The sequence below is a fragment of the Gorilla gorilla genome, chromosome 14 (assembly GCF_029281585.2).
Source record: "Gorilla gorilla gorilla isolate KB3781 chromosome 14, NHGRI_mGorGor1-v2.1_pri, whole genome shotgun sequence".
Taxonomy (NCBI): Eukaryota; Metazoa; Chordata; class Mammalia; order Primates; family Hominidae; genus Gorilla; species Gorilla gorilla.
In genome coordinates this window covers 114,671,346-114,694,091 of record NC_073238.2, presented here as the reverse complement: position 1 = coordinate 114,694,091, position 22,746 = coordinate 114,671,346, and the positions used below count along the sequence as shown (strand labels likewise).

Here is a 22,746-nt window from a genome sequence, read left to right as displayed (position 1 = left end):
TGTTCGGAGCCGCGGCCGCAGTGTTTAGCCCTCCTCGGCCTCGGCGCTTGGCATTGGCTGCGCCTCGCGTAGTAAACTTGCAGTGGCCACGAATTTCCCCAGATGAAGGCAGCAGCCGCGCCGCTCCCCCTTTCTTTAAGTTGTGCCGGAGGAGGAGGCGGGGGAGTAGGGGGGAGGGGGATGTGGGAGGGGAGAAAGCGAGCAGGGGGAGGGGAAGAGGGGGAGGCTGGGCTGAAAAACAATAACAACAATAAAAAAGTGATCTCTCGCTCTCCTCCTCCCTCCCGCCGGTCGGGCCTGGGCGCTGGGCCCGCAACTAGTGACCGCGCCGCGTGGACCCAGCGCAGTCCGCGACCCGAGCGAGTGTGAGGCCCAGGCGGGCTCCCAGGTCTCGGCTGCGGTGGGCTGCGTTCGCCACCGCCTCCGTTGATTTCGATGGGCGCCGCCAACGCTGCAGCGGCAGCCTTTTATTTTTTATTTTTTGTCTCCTCCTTTTCCTCTCCCCTCCCCCCGCACCCCCTAGTCTCCCGCCCCGGCCTCCCTCCCTCCCTCCAGCTCGAAGCCGGGCCCCCCCCCCCCGGTCAAACCGCCCCTTTAACGGCGGCTCCCGCCCCGCCCGCCCTCCCGGCGCCGCGATTGGCCGCCGCGGCCTAGTCATTCCCGCGCCCCCGCCCCACTGCCGGGCCCGCCCCTCGGTCCTCGCGCTCCCTGAGCTGCTGCCGGCTCAGGCAGCCGCCGAACGTACCCGTGGGCCCGGCCTGCCATCCTGCTGCGCTTCTCCCGAGACCTCGGCGCCGCGGCTTCTAGTCCTGGCCGACCGCGGCGCTCCCGGGAGCCGGGCGTCCAGCGTGGCTCGGACGCGGGCCCGGGCCGCGGGGTCAAGGCGCCCTCAGCCGGGTCGGGAATGGGCGGCAGCCCAGCGCTCCAGTCTTTCTGCGTAGGCCACCGACTTCCCCGGGATCCGAGCAGCTCCCAGCGGACACCGAAAACCCCGGGGACGCCTGGCCCGAGCACTCCAGGCCGCTTGAGACGTGGCTAACAGCTGGGTCGCCCGGCAGGAGGCTCTGCGCGCGGGGACATTTCAGGCCCGGGGCCTCGCCGGGAGCGCGCCACAAGGAGCGGCGGGGGGCTGGTCTGCTGCCCGCTTGGCACGCTCCCTACTTTCACCCCGCCTTTGTAAACTTGCTCTGTGGCATTGAAACCACAGGTGCAGGACCGTGGGCACAGAGAAAGCCAGGCATGCCCCTTCTTCCCACCCTCCGGACGCCCACCCAGACACCGCCTTCCCCGCCCCCCGCGGCGTCCCCGTCCGCCCCTCGGCGCGCTGAGCTCCCCCCCGCCGCTTGCGTCCTGCTCCGTTTACAGCAGTAAACACTGGGCAGCGGCCCCTGCGTGGAAGGGGGTTGTTCGGAAGTCGTTTAAAGACAGTGTCACCCTCAGGGTAAATGCCCAGAAGCCGGGCCGCGCATCCTTGGGATGAGAAGTGTGGGAACGCCCGAGACCAAGCGAGACTCAGGCCGGAGTTTGGCTGCGGGTCAGGCTCAGGGTCTCGGGAGAAGAAGCCCTCAGACACGGCAGGGCTTAAACCTTCTAGAAAGCATATATATCCATCCACTCCTTCTCCAGGAGCAGGGAGTACCACCCGGGCGGTGGCCCAGCGGCGAGGCCGCTCCCGGCGCCGCGCCTGGCCAGCCCCGCGGCCCCAGGCTGACCGCTGCGGACGTTTCCTGTCCCGCCGCCCAAATCTCGCGCTCCCGAGGTAACCAGAGAGGGAACGGAGGGCCCAGAGGCTGCAGAGGTGTGAAGGGACAGCCTGAGGCCAGCGCCTCGGGCGTGTTCTCCTGGCTGGCCTGGAGAACTGCTTTAATTTATAAATCTCTAGGAGTTGAAATAAAATTAAACGAAGAGAAAATAATAAATTTTTCAGAATTATGTTCTGAAATGAAATAAGCAAAAACGCGGGAAGAATCCTCTAGCTCACTATGGCTGGCAGAACCCGGGCTCTCTTGCGCCGGCTCAGGCAGCCTCTCCCGGCTTAAGCGAGTCTCTGCAGGTTGGCGCTGGCCGCAGCCCCTTGCATAAGGAGCCCTGTGCCCTCCCTCCGTCCCACTCTTCCCTGTCCTGGGGGTGGGGTGGGGGTGCAAGAAGGAGGGAGGCTGTGGCATTCTGTCTGAAAGCAAGGCAGTTTGCCTGGAAGATGGAGATTCTCACCTTCCCTGAAAAGAGGAAACGTTCCCATTTCCACACCCCTCTCTCTGTGCATAAAAGGGGGCGGAGGGCACTAGCCAAACTGGCCCCCTAGACCTAAAGGGACCTGAGACATAGACGCAGAGAGAAAAGAGAACATCTTTGGCAGAAAGGCTGCCCTGCCACGTTGAATCCATTAAAAATTGCCTAGTGCAATTTTTGTACTACACACTTGTTTGCTTTATTCATCAATTTTTATGGGGATGGGAGGAGAGCACGAGAGGAGAGTATTTGGAAGGGCTTACTCCAAAAATATTTCCGAAGGAAAATGTTTTCTTGGAGATTGGTTATGAGAATAGCAGACCTGGCACATGCAGAGAGACCTCACTTCCCTTCCTTCTTTCAGGCCATCAGACTTCCAAGTCTTCCTCCTTTCCCACTGTCTTACCCCCTCCCCAGTCCTCCCTCCCTCTCCTCTTTGACCCATTCTCTCTTTCGCTTTGATTTCGCCTTTGCTGCTCCCGCGTTTGGGGATCGCGCGGCTGGGCGCTCGCTCGCGCCGGATTCCAGGGGCCGCGCGCGGCCGGGCGGTGGGGCGGACGCCTTAATTCCCGCCGGAGACCCTGCGGGTTGGGCCCTCCTGGCTATTCTTTCCCGGCTCTAGTTCTCCTTTCTCTGCAGGGCACAGAAGAGCTGAGCCAAGTTCAAAGTCACGTCGCCGTCCCTTCTCAGAAGTGCTTTATTTCTCTACAAACCGCAAAACCCCTGTACTTCATGACTTTTTTTTTTTTTTTTTAAGGAAGGAAAGTGAACAGAGAGCTAGAGAGACCAAGGGGGGAAAAAAAAGCATGCAAAGGCTTTCAGAGTTACTGCCTCAAAAGTAGACTCGGATTCCTTGGCTGAAGGAAAAAAGCGGCCAACCGGCGTTATGCACAGTGTGGGTGAATTCAGTTTTTCAACAGGTTTCTGGAAGGGCCCGTCTGTGGCAGTGTCAGGGCCGCAGGACCCACAACTGTCTCCATCCGGCAAACAAGTCCCCTCTTTGTAAATTTCCCAAAACTATGCTTCCGAAATCTTATGGAGGCAGCGTGCGGCTGGGCGGCAGGCCGGGGCTTGAGCGGATCCGGCTCAAGGCCGCGGGGGCCGGTGTTCATTTCTCGGCAAGTAGAGGGAATGGCAGCGCGATGGAGAATTGGGGTTGTCTTCAAAAACCAGAAAATCCCGCCAAACACCCGAGCGCCCATCAACCAAAGCACCTCGTTGCGGTTTGTGGGCCTCTGTGAACAGTGTTGACTGAGTTCTTTTGTGGTATGGGGTGTGTTTTGTGTATCTATGCATAAATATAACGTGTATGCACACACTATACCCTGACACACAAATAGGTATACATTGCTGGACAGGAGAAGTCAAAGAACAAGCAAACAGAATTGACCTTTACATTGAAAAGCAGAAGCTCTCGGTTGCCACACCACTCAAACTTGTAATTTTCCTCTTAAGGAAGAAGGTGGAAACGGGGGTAGTGGGAAAGAGTTGAGAGAAGAAATTAGAGAAACAAGTAACCAAAAAAAAAAAAAAAAAAAAAAAAGCGGGGGGGGGGTGGATTTCATAGGATTCCAGCACCATCATCTGTATCACAGACTCATAAATTCAACAAGATCATCAACAGGATATTAAGTTGCAGGGCACCTTTGATTCCGCCTTCTCAGCCACTCCTGGGCTGGGTGACCCCTGACCCATGAAGGACCACATGTGTGGTGCGGGAGCCCCCTCTATAAAACCCACCTAGAACAAAAGTTCTTTGTTAGTGCTTTAGAGAAGTGTAATGTAAAAGAAGGGGAAATTGTGAAAATCTCAGCCAATGTTGTAACTTTTAAATACCATTTTTAAGAAGTGGGGGTGCTGAATGAGGTTGTGATAGGATAAGGCCCTCTCCAGTTTGCTAAAAGAATGTCTTTTCTTCCTACAGTTAAAATTTACTGTTCTGTAACTGGGCTTATAAAAAATCTCCATATAAAATATGTGCTTACCAGCAGTTTAGTGATAGGGATGTAAATATTTGTGTATTTGTCAAAAGGGACTCAGAAAAAATAGAAGCCATCAACCACCCTGGCCTTTACCCCTGCAATGGTGATAGTCAGTGGTTGTGGTTTTCCAAAAGGAAGAGAATTAATTGTCCTTACTTGTCTTCTCTTTCCTGATGGGAGTGATTCTACTGCTGAAAAACAAACAAAACCAAACAACAAAAAATAGGAGGCATTAGCTTACGTGAATGTGTTTAATTATTCTGAAGAGCTATCCTTTGGGCTCCCAGGCGAACTATATCCAGAGAGATTGAATACAGATGACAGGCGAGCAGCTTTCCAATAAACTGCAGTATTATTGCAATAGACTTTGTAATACAATTTATGCTGTCATTCATAAATAACAATGCCATATGTCAACCATATTGCTTACACAAGTAAATCCATCAACGTGTCACTATTTGATTTATCTCAACAGCTTCTTCAAATATTGAAGTATAGATATTGGAAGGGGTGTGGAGTGGGAGGAACTACCCAAGAAATTTGAGATTTTATTTTGAACTGCACAAACTCTACTTCTCCTTCATTTCCCATCCAAAAACATCCTAAAGGATAAGAGATGAAGGGGAGGAGAAGCACATCGAGGGGCCAACACAAATAAATATTGGGTGGTTATATGAACTGTGAACATGTAAGAGAGTTCTGTGGTTGTTTTGACCTTCTGGAACATATTTTAGAACAATAATGCATTTCCCAAGAAACTGTTAATCCTAATGGTCAACTGTAGGTCAAAGGTCTTTCTCCAACAACCTCCATCTCTGAGGGTAGAAATGACTGCAAACCAAATGAGAGTATTTGATAACAGTCAAATTGTATTGAACTTTTTCTTTAGTAGTAAGGAAGTAAAGGGAGTGATAGTTTTTCAATGGCTTTCAACCACAAAGGTGAGGTGGACATGGGATAGGCCCACTTCATGACTGTACAAACAACAAGACAAAACAAATCTCCACAGAATCCAACGTATCAGTCATGGCCACACAGCCCCAGTCTTCTGCCTTTTCATCCTCATTAAGTCTACATAAGTGTGGTAGGGCTATTAGAAGCACTTTTCTGGATACTCTTAGCTCCACACATATCCGTGGAGCCTCAGGACTCAGCGCCACCTCAGGAGGGCAGTAACCCTCCGAGAGCCCCTGGGAGGGCTGCCAATTGCGGAGCGATTCTGAGCACCCCAAGGCCTTGGGCCAGTCGCAGCCCCCAACGCAAGTCAGATTGCGAGTTGTCAAGGCCGGAGGGTGGGGATGGGGGATCCGGTCCCTGCCTCGTGCAGACGGGGCGGGCGGCCAGGAGAGGCTGCCCTGAAACTCCCTGCCTAGCGCCTGGCCAACCTGATTTGGGAAAACCCTTGAACCCAAAGTCACCATCACTTACGGCCCTGGCGAAGCTCTACTAAAATGCAGCTGTGCCGGTGCCTTTGCCCACCCCGCCCTAGCTTTTAGGAAAGATCTCAGTGGACCATCAGGCCCTTTCCAGTGTCTGCTAGCAACCCCCTACTTCCGCGCCTGTTAAGCACCCATTGGCGCCCTTGGGCTGGGGTTCAAAGGTCCTTCGATTCCCCTAGTAATTTGGGTGCCCCATTCGCCCTTGAACCCGCCCCTGGCGCGGCCTAAATGACACTAGATGCTCCAAACCCGCCGACACCCAGTCCTTCTGCAGGGAGGCCGCTCTCACAGAAACCACGCGGGACCAGCGAGTCGTAAAGCAATTGCAGGGGCAATAAAAGGCGGTTCGGTGGGTCCCCCAGCTCCTTTCTTGTCCACCCCACCGTCCCCGAGATTCCCCCTCCCTCCGCCTGCAGAAACAATCAAACAAAGGCTCAAAAGCCAGGAAATGTCCAATTCACTTCCCTTAGAGTTTATTAATTGCCCACACCCCTCGCAGGAAACTTGGCTGTGTTCGGTGACATACAGAGGGCACCGGGGAGCGTTGGAGCCTCAGTCCCCCACTACGCGCAGCGGGAAGCCGCAAGCGCCAGCTCGAGCATCCCCAGAGTTCGGGTCCCGTGGCCTCCAGGCAGCTGAGCGCGGTTAACTCAGCTAACCTGGGTTCTGGTTAGCTGGCCATTTACTGGGCCTCTCACCTCCCCAACCTACTAGCGCCTTTGTCTGGGGTTGGAAGGAGGTTGGGGTTCGGGGTGCAACCTAGAGGTCTGGAAATAGACGCCCCGCAAGAGCCCTTGCTAACTCCAGAAAGGACATTTCCATGGCTTGCCACTTTGCTGCCTCCACGCAGGCACCTCCGCTGCAAAACGCAGAAAGGGGCATGGGTTTGAGGACTGGCCCTGACGACCAGCACCACTGTCGAAATATGCGGGCCAAACCCCCAGAAGAATTGGCATAACGCCTTCCACAGCCCCCTGCTTTTAAAACTAGTATTATTATTCCCTTCAGCGCCCTGGAAATTGTTGGTGTTTATTTAGGAAGTGTGACAGAATTATTGGGTCTTCAGAAACTTGGGATGTTAAGGGGGTTTGATTTGGCTCCCAAATAGCTTGAAAAAGAAACAGCGCACCTGGGGTCAGGCGGGTCATCACAATAACAAAAAGCGCTTCTACAAAATAAAAAGCTCTTTTATAAAGAAAGGCAATCCCGGAAATCCACTGCAAGCCTTCCTGATGACCATCTAGCTAGGCCTATTCTCAGGTTTAATTGGCAGGCGGTTTATTGGCGCCTTATTGGTGTTGATTGAAATTTTGCTCCCAGTCTTTTCTTTTAAGAATTAGCATCTCAAGTCGATTTACCTGAGTCAATTATCTTTTTAGGGTCTAGATTTGGTCATAAATTTGCAAATATTCATTAAACTCACTTTGTAAATATCCCTCTTTCCTATCGCTACCCAAATCTCTATTATTTCCTAAGAAAGTCTTTTCTTTTTTAAGGCTTCCATAAAAAGAAATTGATCAGGGAGCTATATTTGAATTAAGACATATTAAATCGATGACAGATACATATCACGCTGTGTTTAACAAGAGTTGTACAAGGAGGCGGGTTCCAGATTCCGCACGGCTCTGCTACACCATTATTCACATTTTTACAGCCTTTCCTTCATGCCTTCACCCATTAAACCATTAAATTTCAGCAATTCAATAAAACAAAGCAGTTATAATTTTGACGAAAAGCTATTTTGAAGGGGGTGGAGGTACCCATTTTATTGCACAATAAAAATGCTCAACCGTCCATACTAAAGGCTAGTTTGTGTTTATTTTCTTCTTTCTTTATTCATTCTTTTTGTTTTGTTTTGTTTTTACTTATAACCTGCAGGATTGAACCCAAAGCTGCCATTACTGCAAGAATTAATGCTTATTGCCAAGAAATTCAAATAAAGGAAACTCATTGGAAATGTTCGGAGAGGAAACGATGACAGTGATAATTCCAAATATGACGCTTTCTTCATAAACTATCCATAGAGATGGCACAGCTCTCGATCAACCTTTGCCTGGTTGGCTTGAAATGTTTTAAGTCTTTGATATAAAAATTGTGAAAGCACTCGTCGTTTCCAAAGTGAGATGAAGATTTTGTTACTGCTGTTTATTAAAATTTTTTCGTTGTGTTTCCACACATGCCTTTAATTCCCCATATTTGAACTTCATTGCAACTTGAAAAAGTCCATTTGAAATTTGATGGTAGCATTGTCTTTGTTTGCTTGTCAGTTTTATAAAAGAAATGACATTCCTAAGTCTCATACCGAAGCCCCCTGTTAAACATCGTTCACACCAATGTAAATGGCACTATCGAATCAACTCTTTTGAGAATATTTCTGATTACTTCCCACGGCCATCTCCCCAATAACGGCTTTGTGCAGTCTACTTTTACTTGGACTGCAAACGAATTAAGTTGGAAACATATTTTATTGTATCCCCAAAGAAAAAGATCACGTTCTAATCATTATCACTTTTTTTTTTACAAGTAATGTTACGGATGACAGCAAAATACAAATTTTAAAACCCTCGCTTTAATATTTGAGCATTTTGTAACATCACAAATTTCAAAAATGCTTTCTTTTAAAATCTGAAAAGGACACTTTGGGGCAGTAAAATCCTTAATTTGGGGGGAGGGTCCCACATTTCTCCGCCCACCAAAAAGTGATGCAGGGAATTTCCATTTTTAAAAAATCGATTTGATACCAAACCTCTGGAAAGGGATGGGATTCGCTTTTTTAAAAGCCAGTTTTTATGGTTTTCAAATAAGACATCTTAGAGGTAGACTGGTTTATTAGAAAACGATAAAAAGGTGAAAGATTATTCTATCAGTAAATAAAAAGCAAAGATATTTCTTGATTTCAAAATAATATTTTATTGGATCAGTTCTAATTGTGGACCAGTCAAAGAAACTGAGGCATACATGTGGACTGTGGACTGGGATCTGGACCGGAAGGAGAAATTCTGCTTAAAGGACGGTGCTTATTTAGCGGCTTCTCTCTGCAGAGATGCCGTTTGGCCTGCCCTGCCACTGTATCTCCGAAAGGCAAAAGTTAGAATCGCTGCCCGATCTCCTCTCCCCCGCCCCTACTGTAGATCTAATTGGAAGTGGCAGATCTAGAACCGATGAGTAGTGAGATTACATTTCCATCCAACTCCTTTGAACCATGTTGAAAAGGACTCTCCATGAGCTAAAAAGTCGAGGTAAAACGGTTCCTTTGGGGGAAAGACTTATTTTGACTTCACCTGGTGTTTCGCGGAGCCAAATCACTCAAGTTGTCTTGCAACCAATAGACTTTATCTTCTTCACTCCGTCTACTGTCTATGCGCCGTAGGTGAGCGCTAGGCAGGTTGGGTGTCCAAACAAGAAGTTTCTAGCATCACCACTACAGGTAGGACGGGCTATTCACCCTTCTCTCCCAAACAGCAGCCCAGGGCTCTTCCACCCCACAGTGGAGGTGGAGGTAGAGGTAGAAAGTACTCGGGTGCCAGAAGGCACACAGAGAAGTGAGGCCAAGGTTTTTGAAACTGGGACTGCCCCTCGGGGGTCCTCAGCCCCTCACCACCCCGCGCCCTCTGCCCGCGTGCCGGCGCGCGCTCTGCGAGATGCGTCAAGGAAGAGCGGGGCGCTGCGCGCGCAGGCCAGGCTCAAACTTTCTGCAAGTGCAACTTGGGCATCCCCGGGGAGGCGGGGACGTGTGGCTCCAGCGGAGGACGGGGCGCGAAGCGAAAGCGCAGGCGGCCGCAAGCACGGGGGCGAATCCCCGCTGGGTCGAGGGCCTGAACGGGAGCCAATCGGGCAGCCGAGGCTACTGCCAATCACGCGGCTCCCTCCAATCCCACCCGTGCCATTTCCAAAATCTCGGTCCCACTGTGCAGCTCAAATGTGGTGTTCACTCTGCCAATCGCTGGAGGATAGAGTGGGAACAGGAATAAGCAGAGTTAGGAGGCCAGGACAAAAGAAGTTAAAGAGCGCCCAATACATACATGTTTTTGAAGGCGGGCAGAGGGAATAAAGTCCCCCCAGTGAGGGTCTATGGGCCTGATTGTGTAGTTCTGATGGAGCCCCCTTTGAGCAAGAGGAACCCGCCAGCGCTGAGATTAGCGGATTTGGCAACGGCTCAGGTCCAGCCGCTTCAGAATATGACAGGCTTCCCGGCGCTGGCCGGCCCGCCCGCCCACTCCCAACTCCGGGCCGCCGTCGCGCACCTCCGCCTGCGGGACCTGGGCGCTGACCCCGGCGTGGCCACCACTCCGCTCGGACCCGAGCACATGGCCCAGGCGAGCACGCTGGGCCTCAGCCCTCCCTCCCAGGCGTTCCCGGCACACCCGGAGGCTCCGGCAGCCGCCGCCCGTGCTGCAGCCTTGGTCGCGCACCCCGGCGCGGGCAGCTACCCCTGTGGCGGGGGCAGCAGTGGCGCGCAGCCCTCCGCGCCCCCGCCCCCAGCCCCTCCTCTTCCTCCCACCCCTTCACCCCCTCCCCCTCCCCCGCCTCCTCCTCCTCCTGCCCTCTCGGGCTACACCACCACCAACAGTGGCGGCGGCGGCAGCAGCGGCAAAGGCCACAGCAGGGACTTCGTCCTCCGGAGGGACCTTTCCGCCACGGCCCCCGCGGCGGCCATGCACGGGGCCCCGCTCGGAGGGGAGCAGCGGTCCGGCACCGGCTCCCCCCAGCACCCGGCCCCGCCTCCCCACTCGGCCGGCATGTTCATCTCCGCCAGCGGCACCTACGCGGGCCCGGACGGCAGCGGCGGCCCGGCGCTCTTCCCCGCGCTGCACGACACGCCGGGGGCCCCAGGCGGCCACCCGCACCCGCTCAACGGCCAGATGCGCCTGGGGCTGGCGGCGGCAGCGGCAGCCGCGGCGGCTGAGCTGTACGGCCGCGCCGAACCGCCCTTCGCGCCGCGCTCTGGGGACTCGCACTACGGGGCGGTTGCGGCCGCAGCGGCGGCCGCCCTGCACGGCTACGGAGCCGTGAACTTAAACCTGAACCTGGCGGCTGCGGCGGCCGCAGCAGCGGCCGGGCCCGGGCCCCACCTGCAGCACCACGCGCCGCCCCCGGCGCCGCCGCCGCCGGCGCCCGCGCAGCACCCGCACCAGCACCACCCCCACCTCCCAGGGGCGGCTGGGGCCTTCCTGCGCTACATGCGGCAGCCAATCAAGCAGGAGCTCATCTGCAAGTGGATCGACCCCGACGAGCTGGCCGGGCTGCCGCCGCCGCCGCCGCCGCCGCCGCCACCGCCCCCGGCCGGCGGCGCCAAGCCCTGCTCCAAAACTTTCGGCACCATGCACGAGCTGGTGAATCACGTCACGGTGGAGCACGTGGGAGGCCCCGAGCAGAGCAGCCACGTCTGCTTCTGGGAGGACTGTCCGCGCGAGGGCAAGCCCTTCAAGGCCAAATACAAGCTCATCAACCACATCCGCGTGCACACCGGCGAGAAGCCCTTTCCCTGCCCTTTCCCCGGCTGCGGCAAGGTCTTCGCGCGCTCCGAGAACCTCAAGATCCACAAGCGTACTCATACAGGTGGGTGTCTGTCCCCGGCCGCGCCGCCGCCGCCACCAGCTCCTGCGCCGCCGCCGCTTCCGCCGCTGCTGCTTCTCCTCCTCCTCCTGCTCGCCTTAATTTTTTTTCTCCTTCTGCTGCTTCTCTTCGCATACGTATAACCCGGACATGTGACTTCTTTTTTTTTTCTCTCCCCCCCTTTTTTTTCTATGAATAAGTAATTCGATAGCACACACAGGCCCCGCGTTGGGTTCCCACACGGCGGAGTCTCCAGCGCGCCCGCAGCCCCTCGGCCGGGACCCGCAACGCGCGCCAGCCGCCGCCGCCGCCACCTCGGAGCAGACGCAGCAGCAGCTGGAGCAGGAAGGCGCCCAGGACGGTCGGCAGCCCCCACCCGCCCGGCCCTGGGAAGTCTGGGAGGGCGATGGAAAGAGAGGCCGGGGCCGCCCCGGCAAGCGCCTCTCTTCCCACCGGGTCGTAGGCCCCGCGCAGTCGCCGCGCTCCGAGGACCGGGCGTGGGATTTGCTGCCGGATTTGGGCCGCCCGAGGCAGGCCTTCCGGGAGGGGAAGGGACCCCTCCGGGAAGACAGGAATGCGCTTTCGGAACCCCGGAGACCACTCGCACTCGCCCACCGTGACACACTCTTCACGCACACCTTCTTCTGCGTGCGTCTCCCACAACTTTACACACTCATATCCTCCTGCGCGTGCACCCCATTCCCGCGACACCTGTGTGTCCTCACACTCACATCATTTACACGCCCCACGCGCCCTCTCACACGCAGTATCACACTCGCCCTGGAGGGTGCTGGAGTTGACATCTGCCTTTCTAGAGAAGGTTCTAGTTGGAGGAGGACCGAGCCTCCCGCCATCGGTGAGGCCTACCCTGTCGTGGAATTGGTGGGGAGCCACCGGCGTCGTGGGGACCCTCCCACCCCACCTCAAGCCCTGCCTCTGGGGATCCCACAGCGCTGAGGAGGGCGGCTGCGGCGCGGGGCGGTGGATGGCTCCTGTGGGTCGTGTGCCCCCTTTGAGCGGACGAGCGCGTCGGGCGGAAGCGCTGATGAGCGCGAACGCAGTCGGGATTTATAGGGACAGACACGATTACTCCTCGGAGGACACTTAAGTAACTGGAGTTTACGTTCAGTAATCACTTGGCAGATTTATCGGCGCTGCTGCGGCCAGGAGGTAGCCGCCAGGTCCCACGCTCGGGCCGGGGGGGCTCGGGGCTCTGCGGGGGCAGCAGCGTCGGGGTGGCCCGAGGCGGGAGCCTTGGCCTGGTTCCTGCGGGCCGCCTGATGGCCGGTGGGGAGCACGTTTTCCCAGGAGCCCCGTTTCTCTCTAATCGGGATCAGTCCGCCTTAATGACTTTTCCAGAAAGAAACTTCCTAGGAGGCTCTCGTAAAAACGCCCTGGCCCGCTAAGCCGGCTGCTCGCTCCTGTGCCCAGCACTTCTCGGCAGGGCAGGATCCAGGGACCTTGAAGCCGCTCCCCAGCCCGGCCCCGAAAGGGAACTCCCAAGCGCTGTGCCGCGCGCGGCCTCGGGCCCTTCCCGCCTGCCCAGGCCTCGCGAGGGGAGCGACCTTCCCTAGGCGGCTGCCGGGAGCTGCGGGCGCAGAAGCCGATCCGGGCCCCCGGCGGGACAGGCCACTCCCTGCCCCCTGTCCCCGGTGGCTTCCCGGGGCACGCGCGCGTGCGTGGGGTCGGGGGGGGGCGCGGGGGACCCCAGGGGCCGAGGGGACCCGCGGTCATTTGGGTTTTTGGCTCTGCGTCTCGCGGACGGTTGCATTTCCTGCCCCCTCCCGGCGGCCGCCTTGGCCCCACCCGGTGGAGCGTGGGGGTCCCTGCGGGAGGGACGCAGGCGCCTCGGGTTCAGACTCCAACCCGCGCTTGGTGTTTCTGGCGGTCCCGGGGCCGCTCAGCTATTGGGCATTGTGTCCTAAGAGGGCCCATCCGGACTTCCTTCCCTCCCTGCCACGCCGCTCTCCCTTTTGGGGGTTATCCGGGATCCCGGAACGGATTGATCAAAGGGACTAATCCCCGGGCCACTCCCGAAGGCCCCTTTCCTGACCCACGTGCCCCCAGTTCCGTTTATAGCCGTCCCGCGGGCCCAACTCGCGCTCTCTCGGGAGAGGGAGCTGCTAGGAGCTGGCGGGGTCCGCAAGTAGTTCCTTACTTTCCCACAGGCTCCAGGCTCTCAAACTCTGTAAATAGTTAAATTCTGACGTGACTCGTCTATCAGAATCTTAAATGTAAACACTGAGGTTTCTCAGCCTTTCTAGTTAGGTAGAATTTGCTTATTCCCCTTAGGCCCCCTGAACAACACAGGCCTTTCCATCGCCCTTGCCTTGTTTTCTTCTGTTTTGTCCGTGCACCTCTTCCTTTATTTACCTCTAATGTTCTACCTTTCCTTCCACGACATCTGTCCCTTTCCTGAGTCTAATTGTTCCCCTTTTTCATGTGCAGTGGAGGAGTTAGCAGTGTTCAAAGCGTTTCTTCACAACCCGGGATATGTAGGTTGAACAGAAACGACCATGCTCAAAAAGAGCATTGCACCTTCGCGTAGGGTGGATGAGTAAACCCATGTAATTACGCCTCCATATTGAAGAAAGGCTGATTTTAATTTCTTAAAAAGAATATGATGTTAACTTGGTCTTATCTACGACTTAAAGTGTAATGTAGAAATCAGGACAAATCACTGATGTTTTGATAAAAAGGGATTAGCTTTGTTTTTGTTAAAGCTCATCTACAGAGAATTTTTCGAGGTTGTGATTATCATGGGGTTGTTTTTTCTCTCTTTATACATCACTGTAGGAGGCATATTTGAATAATGTCTAATTCTATTTTTAAACAGTATTTCCAGGTAGGGAAAGTTAAATTCCAGGCATCTGCCTGAATACTCTCAGATGTGCTAGCATACTCTGCCATGGAAGCAGTTATTGTTGGCGAAATATTTTTTAAAAACTCACTACAGTAAAATATCTGCAGAGGGTGTAAGAAAAGTCACCACAGAAATGTATGTACACTAAGCTGAGGCTTAATAGTTTGTTTTTGAAAACAAGTTATCCAAAACAAAAGAAAATGTCATACCTAGTGTATCACCAGAGTAGCTGCTGAAATATGAGAAATTCAACTTTATTTTTAAATTATTTACCTAAAAGAGGAAAATATTAATTCAATAATATGTGTGAAATGACTTGTTTAATTATGGACTCACCTCTATGAAGTTCAGAGATACCAAAGGGAGAGGGAAAATTCAGTTAGACTGTTACCTGCTGTCTTCCTTTTCTTGCTGTTTAACACCAAAATGTAGTGTGGCTGAATTTCTCTAGTTGTCTTATTAAGTATTTCCATTTCCTGGACTAGAGGCCTTGTGTTTAAAGGCGTGTTTGTGGGGTGGTTAGGCCAGCTTAAGGAGGTGACAGCCAAAAGACCCTGGCCTTTTTAAATTTTTTTAAAGTCTTTTTGACTAGTAAGCAATGTAGGGAGCTGTGAGAGTAAGTATACTTATGGCATAAAGTAAAGGTAGGTTCTGCTAAGGCTTGTGGTCTTTATTAATGTATGTTAAAGCTCGATCTGCTGTGCTCTTAACTGCCCTGCTCTTAACTGCCCTGCAAGTAGTGAGGAAAGCTGTAGAATGCAGAGGTCAACAGCCTATTCTCTGCCCAGCTAGCCTGTAAAAATCGAGTGGTGGGAGTGTGTTTCACAGGTGCCTCTATTTCTAAAGAAAAACATTGTTTTGTTTTACCTCTTTCCCTTTCCCATCTCCACGTTCTCTCCTGATGCCCCTCTCCTTCAATGAAATCCTGGAGAACACTGAAAGGAAATGCCATTATTATAATTTGACTGTACCCCCCAGTTTACTTTTAATTTAGTGTATGTGTTTGCTTTTATCTCTTTTTCTTATATGCTTACTTCCGCCTGTGGCTTTGGAAGTATCATTTTGTGTTTATTTTGACAGGAGGGTCTCCTGCTTGTGTTTTTGAGTGTACAGACCCTGAGGGGAGTGTGTCTGTCGGGGGAGGGGGTCTGCGGGTCCCAGGTGGGTTTCAGTGTTACATTCTGGCCCTTAGCTCAGCACTAGGGATCTCACCCTGACCCCTCTGGGACTGCAGGGCCTGACAGCCTCTCAGGAGCCCAGGTCCAGGCAAAACCACCAGGTCAGCAGAATCCAGGCCCATCCTTGAAGTATCCATTCCCTTTTGTGAATTAGGAAGAAGAATTAGGCTGGGAGTTGGTCTTTGGGAGAATAGGAAAAACACAACCTTGGTTCTGCTTCAAGATTTCTGTCAAGTGAGGGGTCTTGGAAAGCCATTGTTGACCTTTCCTGTGTTTCCTTGCAGGGGAAAAGCCTTTCAAATGTGAATTTGATGGCTGCGACAGGAAGTTTGCCAATAGCAGTGATCGGAAGAAACATTCCCATGTCCACACCAGTGACAAGCCCTACTACTGCAAGATTCGAGGCTGTGACAAATCCTACACTCACCCAAGCTCCCTGAGGAAGCACATGAAGATTCACTGCAAGTCCCCACCACCTTCTCCAGGACCCCTTGGTTACTCATCAGTGGGGACTCCAGTGGGCGCCCCCTTGTCCCCTGTGCTGGACCCAGCCAGGAGTCACTCCAGCACTCTGTCCCCTCAGGTGACCAACCTCAATGAGTGGTACGTTTGCCAGGCCAGTGGGGCCCCCAGCCACCTCCACACCCCTTCCAGCAATGGAACCACCTCTGAGACTGAAGATGAGGAAATTTACGGGAACCCTGAAGTTGTGCGGACGATACATTAGAATTTATTATTAATAATAATAAGTGAAATAATAAGTGGGAGTCCTTGGACCACATCCTAACCTGAGACAATGCCGAGCCTGAGACAAACCCGTGACTCAGACTTGCCACCGGGTCTAATTAGCCCTATTTATTCAGTATGAAACCCTATGGTGTTTGTACATTTAATTAATTTAATTAAGATATTTGGGCTTTTTTTTTTTTCTTAAAAAACAAACAAAAAACAACCAAGCTGGACTTGTACATTGCAGGAGGATGGGGCTGGGGGCAAATTGTACCAAGGAAAATGAATGGAGAGATTAGTTAATGGCGATACACACTGCCGATGCAATATATATATATATATATATATATATATATACATACATATATATATACATATATTATTTTTTTTTAAAAGGGGGAGAAAAAGAGCATTAAGTCAGAACTTAACACAGCACCAAGGCCCTCTGCATTTCCCGGAGTGCCTCTCAAATGCCTTTGACACCATACCATGGGCTGCTTTTGAGCCTCCTTGTTGGACCCTAATTCTGCCAAGGCCTCTTGATTGTAAACCACACACCTGCTGCATTGCCAACAGATCCTGTTCCGTACCTGTGTCCAAAAACATTTGTAAAAACCCTTTGAGTTTAATATTTGTAATTTTTAATTTCCACTCTTTTATTACTGATCTTACCTTAATACAATATTTTTATACAGGATTATTTCTTCAGTATCCTACTGTGTGATTTTAAAAAAAGATGCAGCAACCTTAATATATCTCCATATCTTGTGCTACTGTGATTGTTCAAGCAAAAGTGGAGAGAAGAAAAGCTGCTGCAAAAGACAACTGTGAAACTGTGATATTTTATAAAATAGAAGAAATTCAAGTGCTTTCTTTTTCCTATATGTTTTTTTTTAATCTGAATTCTCAGATACTGCCTCCTAACTGTGTCCAAACTTCTTGTGTAATAAAGAGATTCTGTTTTCGATCCTAAGTTCTTTGGGATGCCAACATTCACAGTCAAGTCTTGAGGAGGTGTGATGATGGCATCATGCCTATTTTTTTGGAAAGCTGTTGTTTTTAAAACAGGCCAACACCTCTTTTATACTGTTGTATCAGCCTTTTAAAAAGTCTATTTTTCAATGCCTGAAACTGCATTTTAATGCATTTTCTTCCACCTGAGCACTGAGCACACCAAACTGGAATCCATTTGAAAATGACAGTGTGTGAAGTGTATGATTTACATTAAAAGAGGGGAGGGAGTTGCCATACATATTAAAATTTTTAAAAGGTTTATAGTTACCACCAAACACTGATGAATGTGTGACCTTTGCCAGAGCTGTCAAGCTAGGATAAAAAAGGTCAAGGACCTAGGACAATAACTCTTAGTCAATTTATTTTCGGTTGGTACAACACATCTCCTGTGCAAAATGTAGTCCATCAGAAACATCCTACAGATACACTAAAGAGCACTAATTTATCCTTAGAGACCCCGAAGACACCCCCTCCCCAGGGTTTGTAGAAATTTGTTTTGTGTGCTGTGAGTGGTTGATGTAGTCTTGTCATTGTTAATAACTTGTATGTGAACACTATTATTTGTACAGTTGAATTAATTTATTTTCAGACATCATCCTTTTTTTTTTCTTTTCTGGAAGAGTTCAAAGCACACCAAAGAATTATATTATACATTTTGGTGAAAGATTGTCATTTATGATCCATGGTTTATTTAAAAAAAAAAGGAAAGAAAATGGAAAAATATATTTTTAAGCTTACTTGAATGAACAACGTAATGTGAAAACCAAGACTCTTCCTGCATGTCTTTTTTGCATTGTGTTGATAAGATTATATATAGTTTATAGATATATTATATTACTAGTACAGTGCATGGTGCTGTCACTTGGAAAGCCTTTCAATGTTGTCTTCAGATTGTTGTGATGAATATGAAACATGCAGACCCTCCTTTATAAAGAAAAAGACCTTAAAACTTGAATATGAGATAATTTTACATTTTAAAAGTTTATTTGATTTTCATATTATTCACTTTCAAAGCCCTTTCAAATAGAAAAGGTATGAACTTTTGGGGGGATAATTTATGTATCGTAAACTTATTAGGACAAAATATTCCTGATGTATAATGAGTTGTTTTATTTATACAACTTTTTCAATGGTAGTTTGCACTATTCTTTATTATGCTACAGGTTTATTTATTATGAAACAAAGGAATATGTATTTTATGTATTTTACCATGCATAGGTTAACTCTTTGCCACAGATTTATTGGTTCTTGATACACCTAAAATAAAAAAAAATGTACCTCCAATAGAGAGCAAGCAAGAATGATTATGAAGTAACAAATTTAATAAAGGTATTCTTATTATTGCTTATGTTTTACGTAATGGCATATCTCTCATACAAATAGAACAGGTTGCTAATGGAGTGAATGTCTTCCCTTGGTCTCTTGATTTCTTAGCCTCTCCCCAAGCAATACAATATTTTTGCAGCCTGGTTTAACTTAACAACTTACAAGCTTATGTAGGAAACACAGATATTTATGAAGACTAAGCCTTGCAGGTTATACTTACAGTAGCATAAATCTTTTGGGTTACTGCATTTATTTGTTAAAATAAGTAATATCCTGATTGATTCTAATCAGTGAAAAGCCAAAAAGTGAATTTTAGCATTTCTTTGGTGCCCAGCCTCCAAAAGGAAAAAAAAAGAATAAAGAAAATGTGGAGGAAGGGACGGTGAGGCTTCTAGACACAAAGAAGGTGAAAGCAAAATCAGTCAGGGGCTGAGATAGGTATTGAATGAAATTGAGTAGTGGGCATCAAATGCCTCTTATGGCGTGGGAGATCAAGATGCAATTTTACTGTAGTTTGTTCTGGAAGTTGAGTGGCTATTGGTAATTTAAGCTTAGCATTTTGGGGCAGGTGTGTTGAACAACTAGATTCTTGCATGGCAGCAAAATATTCAAGTGGCTTAAATGCAGGTGTTTGGCTATGCACATTTACAAGACTGGATGTTTGCTTGTGTTTTTGTTAGCAGATACAAAACTGATAAAAGTCAAATAGTTAAAAGCAACTGCTAGTAATGTCAATAAGCATTTCTCTGAAAGGTTATAGTGGCTTTTAAAAGTCAGGTTTGTTAAATGTAGTAAAGGTGAAACAGGTTGCAAAGAGTTGTTTTAACTCAGATGACAATAACCAGCACACGAAGGAGAAAAACACTCATAAATGAGGGCCCCAATCAATGGGAAAACTTATAGCTCTCTAATGAAGTTTCTTGTGAAAAGAAGGGTGACACAAAGCCACCAAGACATGAATCATTCATGGGAAATATAAAAGATAAAAGATATCTGACAATGAGCAGAACCTTGTATAGAGTGTATAAAACAAGTTTCCCCTTCTTATTTTCTGCTTTAAAACGCACAATCTCCCACTCCCAGCGTTCTCTGTCCAGTCTATAGAGTTAAAATTGACCACTGCTCGTACTGCGCCACTTCAAAGTAATTTAGTCCAGAACGGAAGGCTTGGCGCTCGGACAATCTTCATGGTGTGTTAAGATTTCTATGGCAATTGGCAAGCAAGACGTTCCCATCTGAATATGTCTCAAAGAAAGCCACTTATTGACACTAAGTTGGCTATCATCAAAGACTTCATCTTCCCTAGGCAAAACGTGGCCCTTGCAAATACTGTTTAAATCATCTACTTTTGTTTTGCAGGCTAGGAGAATCTTCAAACACACAATTATTTGAAATTTATGTATATATATTTTCCCCATTCAGGATGCTCTTGGTAAAGCTAATGGTCCTAAAATCTAAACTCCATAGAGTTTGAGGGTGGGAATTATATTCTCTTAAGGAGTTGGAGATGGCCACACAAGCATCATAACACTGGGGACAGGAAAAGAGGAGGCCCAACTATCTGCAAACATGTTACACTCTCATAAGTGATCTCTTCCACTTTGGGGAAGGTTTTGGAGACCATTGTGGTTTTACCCACCCAGTAATCTATCATCTATCATCTCTCTAGCTGTCTATGAAATGGGACAAGAGGTGCTGGCCACTAGTATTTTTAAATCCCAGTTGGGTTAGGAAATCCAGCTCCTGGGGAGGGGGCAGGGGAGACATCTGGTTTCTCAAGTGATCACCTTAAGCCAGCAGAAAAGAAGGCTGATCACAAGGCAAACAAAACAACCCAGCCGCTTATTATTAATGGCACTTTCATCCCCTCACATCACTCCTGGCCTGCCAGTCCACCCACAGTGTAGCAAAACAGGACGCCCAGCCACGGAAGCCTTCCAGGTCTGGAGGCACAGGCAGGCGGGCAGGAGACCCTAGGTGAAACTGCCCTGGGGACCCCAGTACACTTCCCCTCTGTAGACAAAAACTCAGCCCTACACCCACGCACTCCCCGAGCACACATTAACATACACTGCAAGTGCCTAATCAGGCAGGGAGAAGTTCAAAGCCATGTTTTTTTTCTTTTGGAAATTCAAACTACTGCTTCTATGGTCCATCCGCGCGGAGCGTCAGGATCGCTGTGGCAGTGGGCAGGGCCAGGGCAGTCGCCGGCAGAGGGGCCACTGTGATTCGAGACTGTCGATGAGACACAGCTGCAGTGACCTTTTTACTTTCATGCCAAGTTACTTCAGTCCACTTGCACCTCATCAGAAATTATATATATATATATATATATATTCAGCGTTTAAGATTCTTCTATAGAACCTCCTAGCTTGAGAGAAAGGGGAGAGAAAGAATGAAGAAAGGAGGATAGGAGCGGAGGAGAGTCGGGGTGGGGAGTGGGTGATGTTCGAAGGGTGGGGGAGAGGGGCAGGGGCGCCAGAGCCCCAGCTCCTCTTCCTTCCCTCCCCACCTAAGTACTTTTATTTGCAGAGCGATTGTTCTTTGTTTATTTAATACAAGTACTGTGTGAATGGTGAAAAATAAACACGATGAAAAATAACCAAACAGATGATTCCTCCGAGTGAAAAAGCCCGGACTTAATAAAAGTGCGAAGCAGTCACCGCTGAATGAGAAACCCTTTGAAGTGGAACTTATTATAGGAGGAATACTTTGGGGTTGCCTTAACGACGCCGCTGAATCGAAAGCGCTCGCCTTTGTCAGCGATTTGTTCTCCTTTGCTGGGGTGCCCGGAGAAATTACTTACATGGGCTGCCTTAACATGCAGCCTGCAAATCAGTAACTTTGCAGCTCAGACTCGCAGACGCCACTCGGCTGCGGACAAAAAGAGTCAGGGGGGAAACGCACCAACCTTTCACGCAGAGGCTCTGGGGCTGGGGGCGCACGGGCGTGTTGGGGTCGGCAGATAAGAAGTTGTATTACAACGCCCCCCCCCCTCGTCCAGGCTTCCCTCTTCTTCCCTCTGCACCCCCTCGCCAGTTCGGGCTGGGGCTCTGCGGGCCCGGACTCCGCTCGGTGGCAGTGGAGGCCCGGCTCCTCCAGGGCCCACCGGCGAGGGGCGCTCTAGGGCGCGCGGCCGGGCGCGGAACTTTCCCAGCAGCTCGGGCCATATTTAATAAGGGTCGTTCATCACCGAGGCGCTTTGAAGGGTCGCCTCCAGCCCTGTGCCCATTAGAAAGGCGGAGGTGACATTTAAACTCCGTTTTCAAGGATCGCGGGGGGATTTCATTGAAAAGGCAACTCGTTTGTCTTATGAGCCTGGAAACAACCCCCTTCTCGCTCCTTTTGACCACATGGCATAACTCAAAAACAATAGTTCAAAAGTGAAATGGCATCGTGGTGTTCATTCGGAGACAGGCCCCCATCTAGCACCAGAGAAAAGGGGTAGTCCGCAAGACAATGTGCTTTTTGTGTCCGACTCTGTCACAAGGATTGTGTTGTTTGCTTTGGAGGCTGCGCCTGTTATACTTTCCTGAAAGTGCTTGTGTTAAACAAGAGTTATAAGTCATCCAAAACAACAAACATTTTGATTTTCTTTGCCTAAAGGGCTTTCCCTGGCTATGCGCACCGTGAAAAAATAATGTCCTTGCTGAGAAAGGAACACCAGTAGTAGCATTACAAGCGGGCGCATTAAATATTGAATGACACGGGAAAAAGAGCTTGTCGAGGGGCACTCAGCCTTAAAGTCTTTCTTCAACTTTGTCTTCGGTGGCTGCTGGACTATTTAAGATGGTATTAATTAAGGCAGCTTCGGATGCTGCCGAGCCGGCCGGCCCCTCGGCCGCGCTCGGTCAATGGGCCTGTGCCCCCGCGCTCTGCTCACGCGTTGGCTGAGCCGAGTGCAAATGTCACTTCTCATTTGGAGGCTGAAGAGAAGTGCCCATCCTACATTAAGGGCAGCAGGGATGCAGTCAGCAGCAGGCGTTAAAGGAATACGAGGGACTGGGGTGAGGGGAGGGGAGGCGGGAACAAAATGGGAACAGCTGCCCGGGGCGGGGTCGAGAGAGTGCCCCAAGCACAGCTTTTGGCACATTTTGGAGAGCGCCGCTGGCAAACCGGGGCCACGCGGGACTCGCTGGGTTGGAAGACCCCCTCTCTTTCGTCGTTCCTGCGTGGGGAAAATGAAAACTCTAGCTCTGCACAAATCCATTAGGCAGGCTGGCGGGGCGTTATTTTACAAAGGGACTCGCTTCTACAAAGAAAGACAAAAGCTTGGTGCAAACAGGCGTCTTGACTGACTTCCACCTCCCCCTACGGTCCCCTTCACAGATCACAAACAAATAAAGCCCAAAGGACCTCAGCCAAGGATCTCCAGATCCAATTTTACAGATGGTGAAACTGAGACCTCAAGCAAGACTCAAACTGATTTT

General features: G+C 50.4%; 1 protein-coding gene across 2 annotated transcripts; it reads left to right on the top strand.

Moving 5' to 3' along the window:
- Positions 1–9,550: 9,550 nt before the first annotated feature.
- ZIC5 (Zic family member 5) lies at positions 9,551–18,338 on the top strand. 2 transcript variants are annotated; one of them, XM_031001455.3, is made up of 2 exons: positions 9,551–11,209; positions 15,532–18,338. In XM_031001455.3, exons 1-2 carry the CDS (start codon positions 9,673–9,675, stop codon positions 15,972–15,974), a joined length of 1,980 nt encoding a protein of 659 aa, XP_030857315.1. In that variant the 5' UTR covers positions 9,551–9,672; the 3' UTR covers positions 15,975–18,338. The 2 variants fall into 2 exon arrangements, with proteins under 2 accessions (XP_030857315.1, XP_055215987.2); XM_055360012.2 differs by lacking the exon at positions 15,532–18,338 and adding an exon at positions 11,407–11,498 and having other exon boundaries at positions 9,681–11,209.
- The last annotated feature ends 4,408 nt before the right edge of the window (positions 18,339–22,746 follow it).

Excerpts from the sequence above, each read along its gene's own strand:
- ZIC5 (XM_031001455.3), top strand. The coding sequence starts at position 9,673 with ATGTTTTTGAAGGCGGGCAGAGGGAATAAAGTCCCCCCAGTGAGGGTC. Across the intron at positions 11,210-15,531 it reads CCACAAGCGTACTCATACAG|GGGAAAAGCCTTTCAAATGT; the intron begins GTGGGTGTCTGT and ends GTTTCCTTGCAG.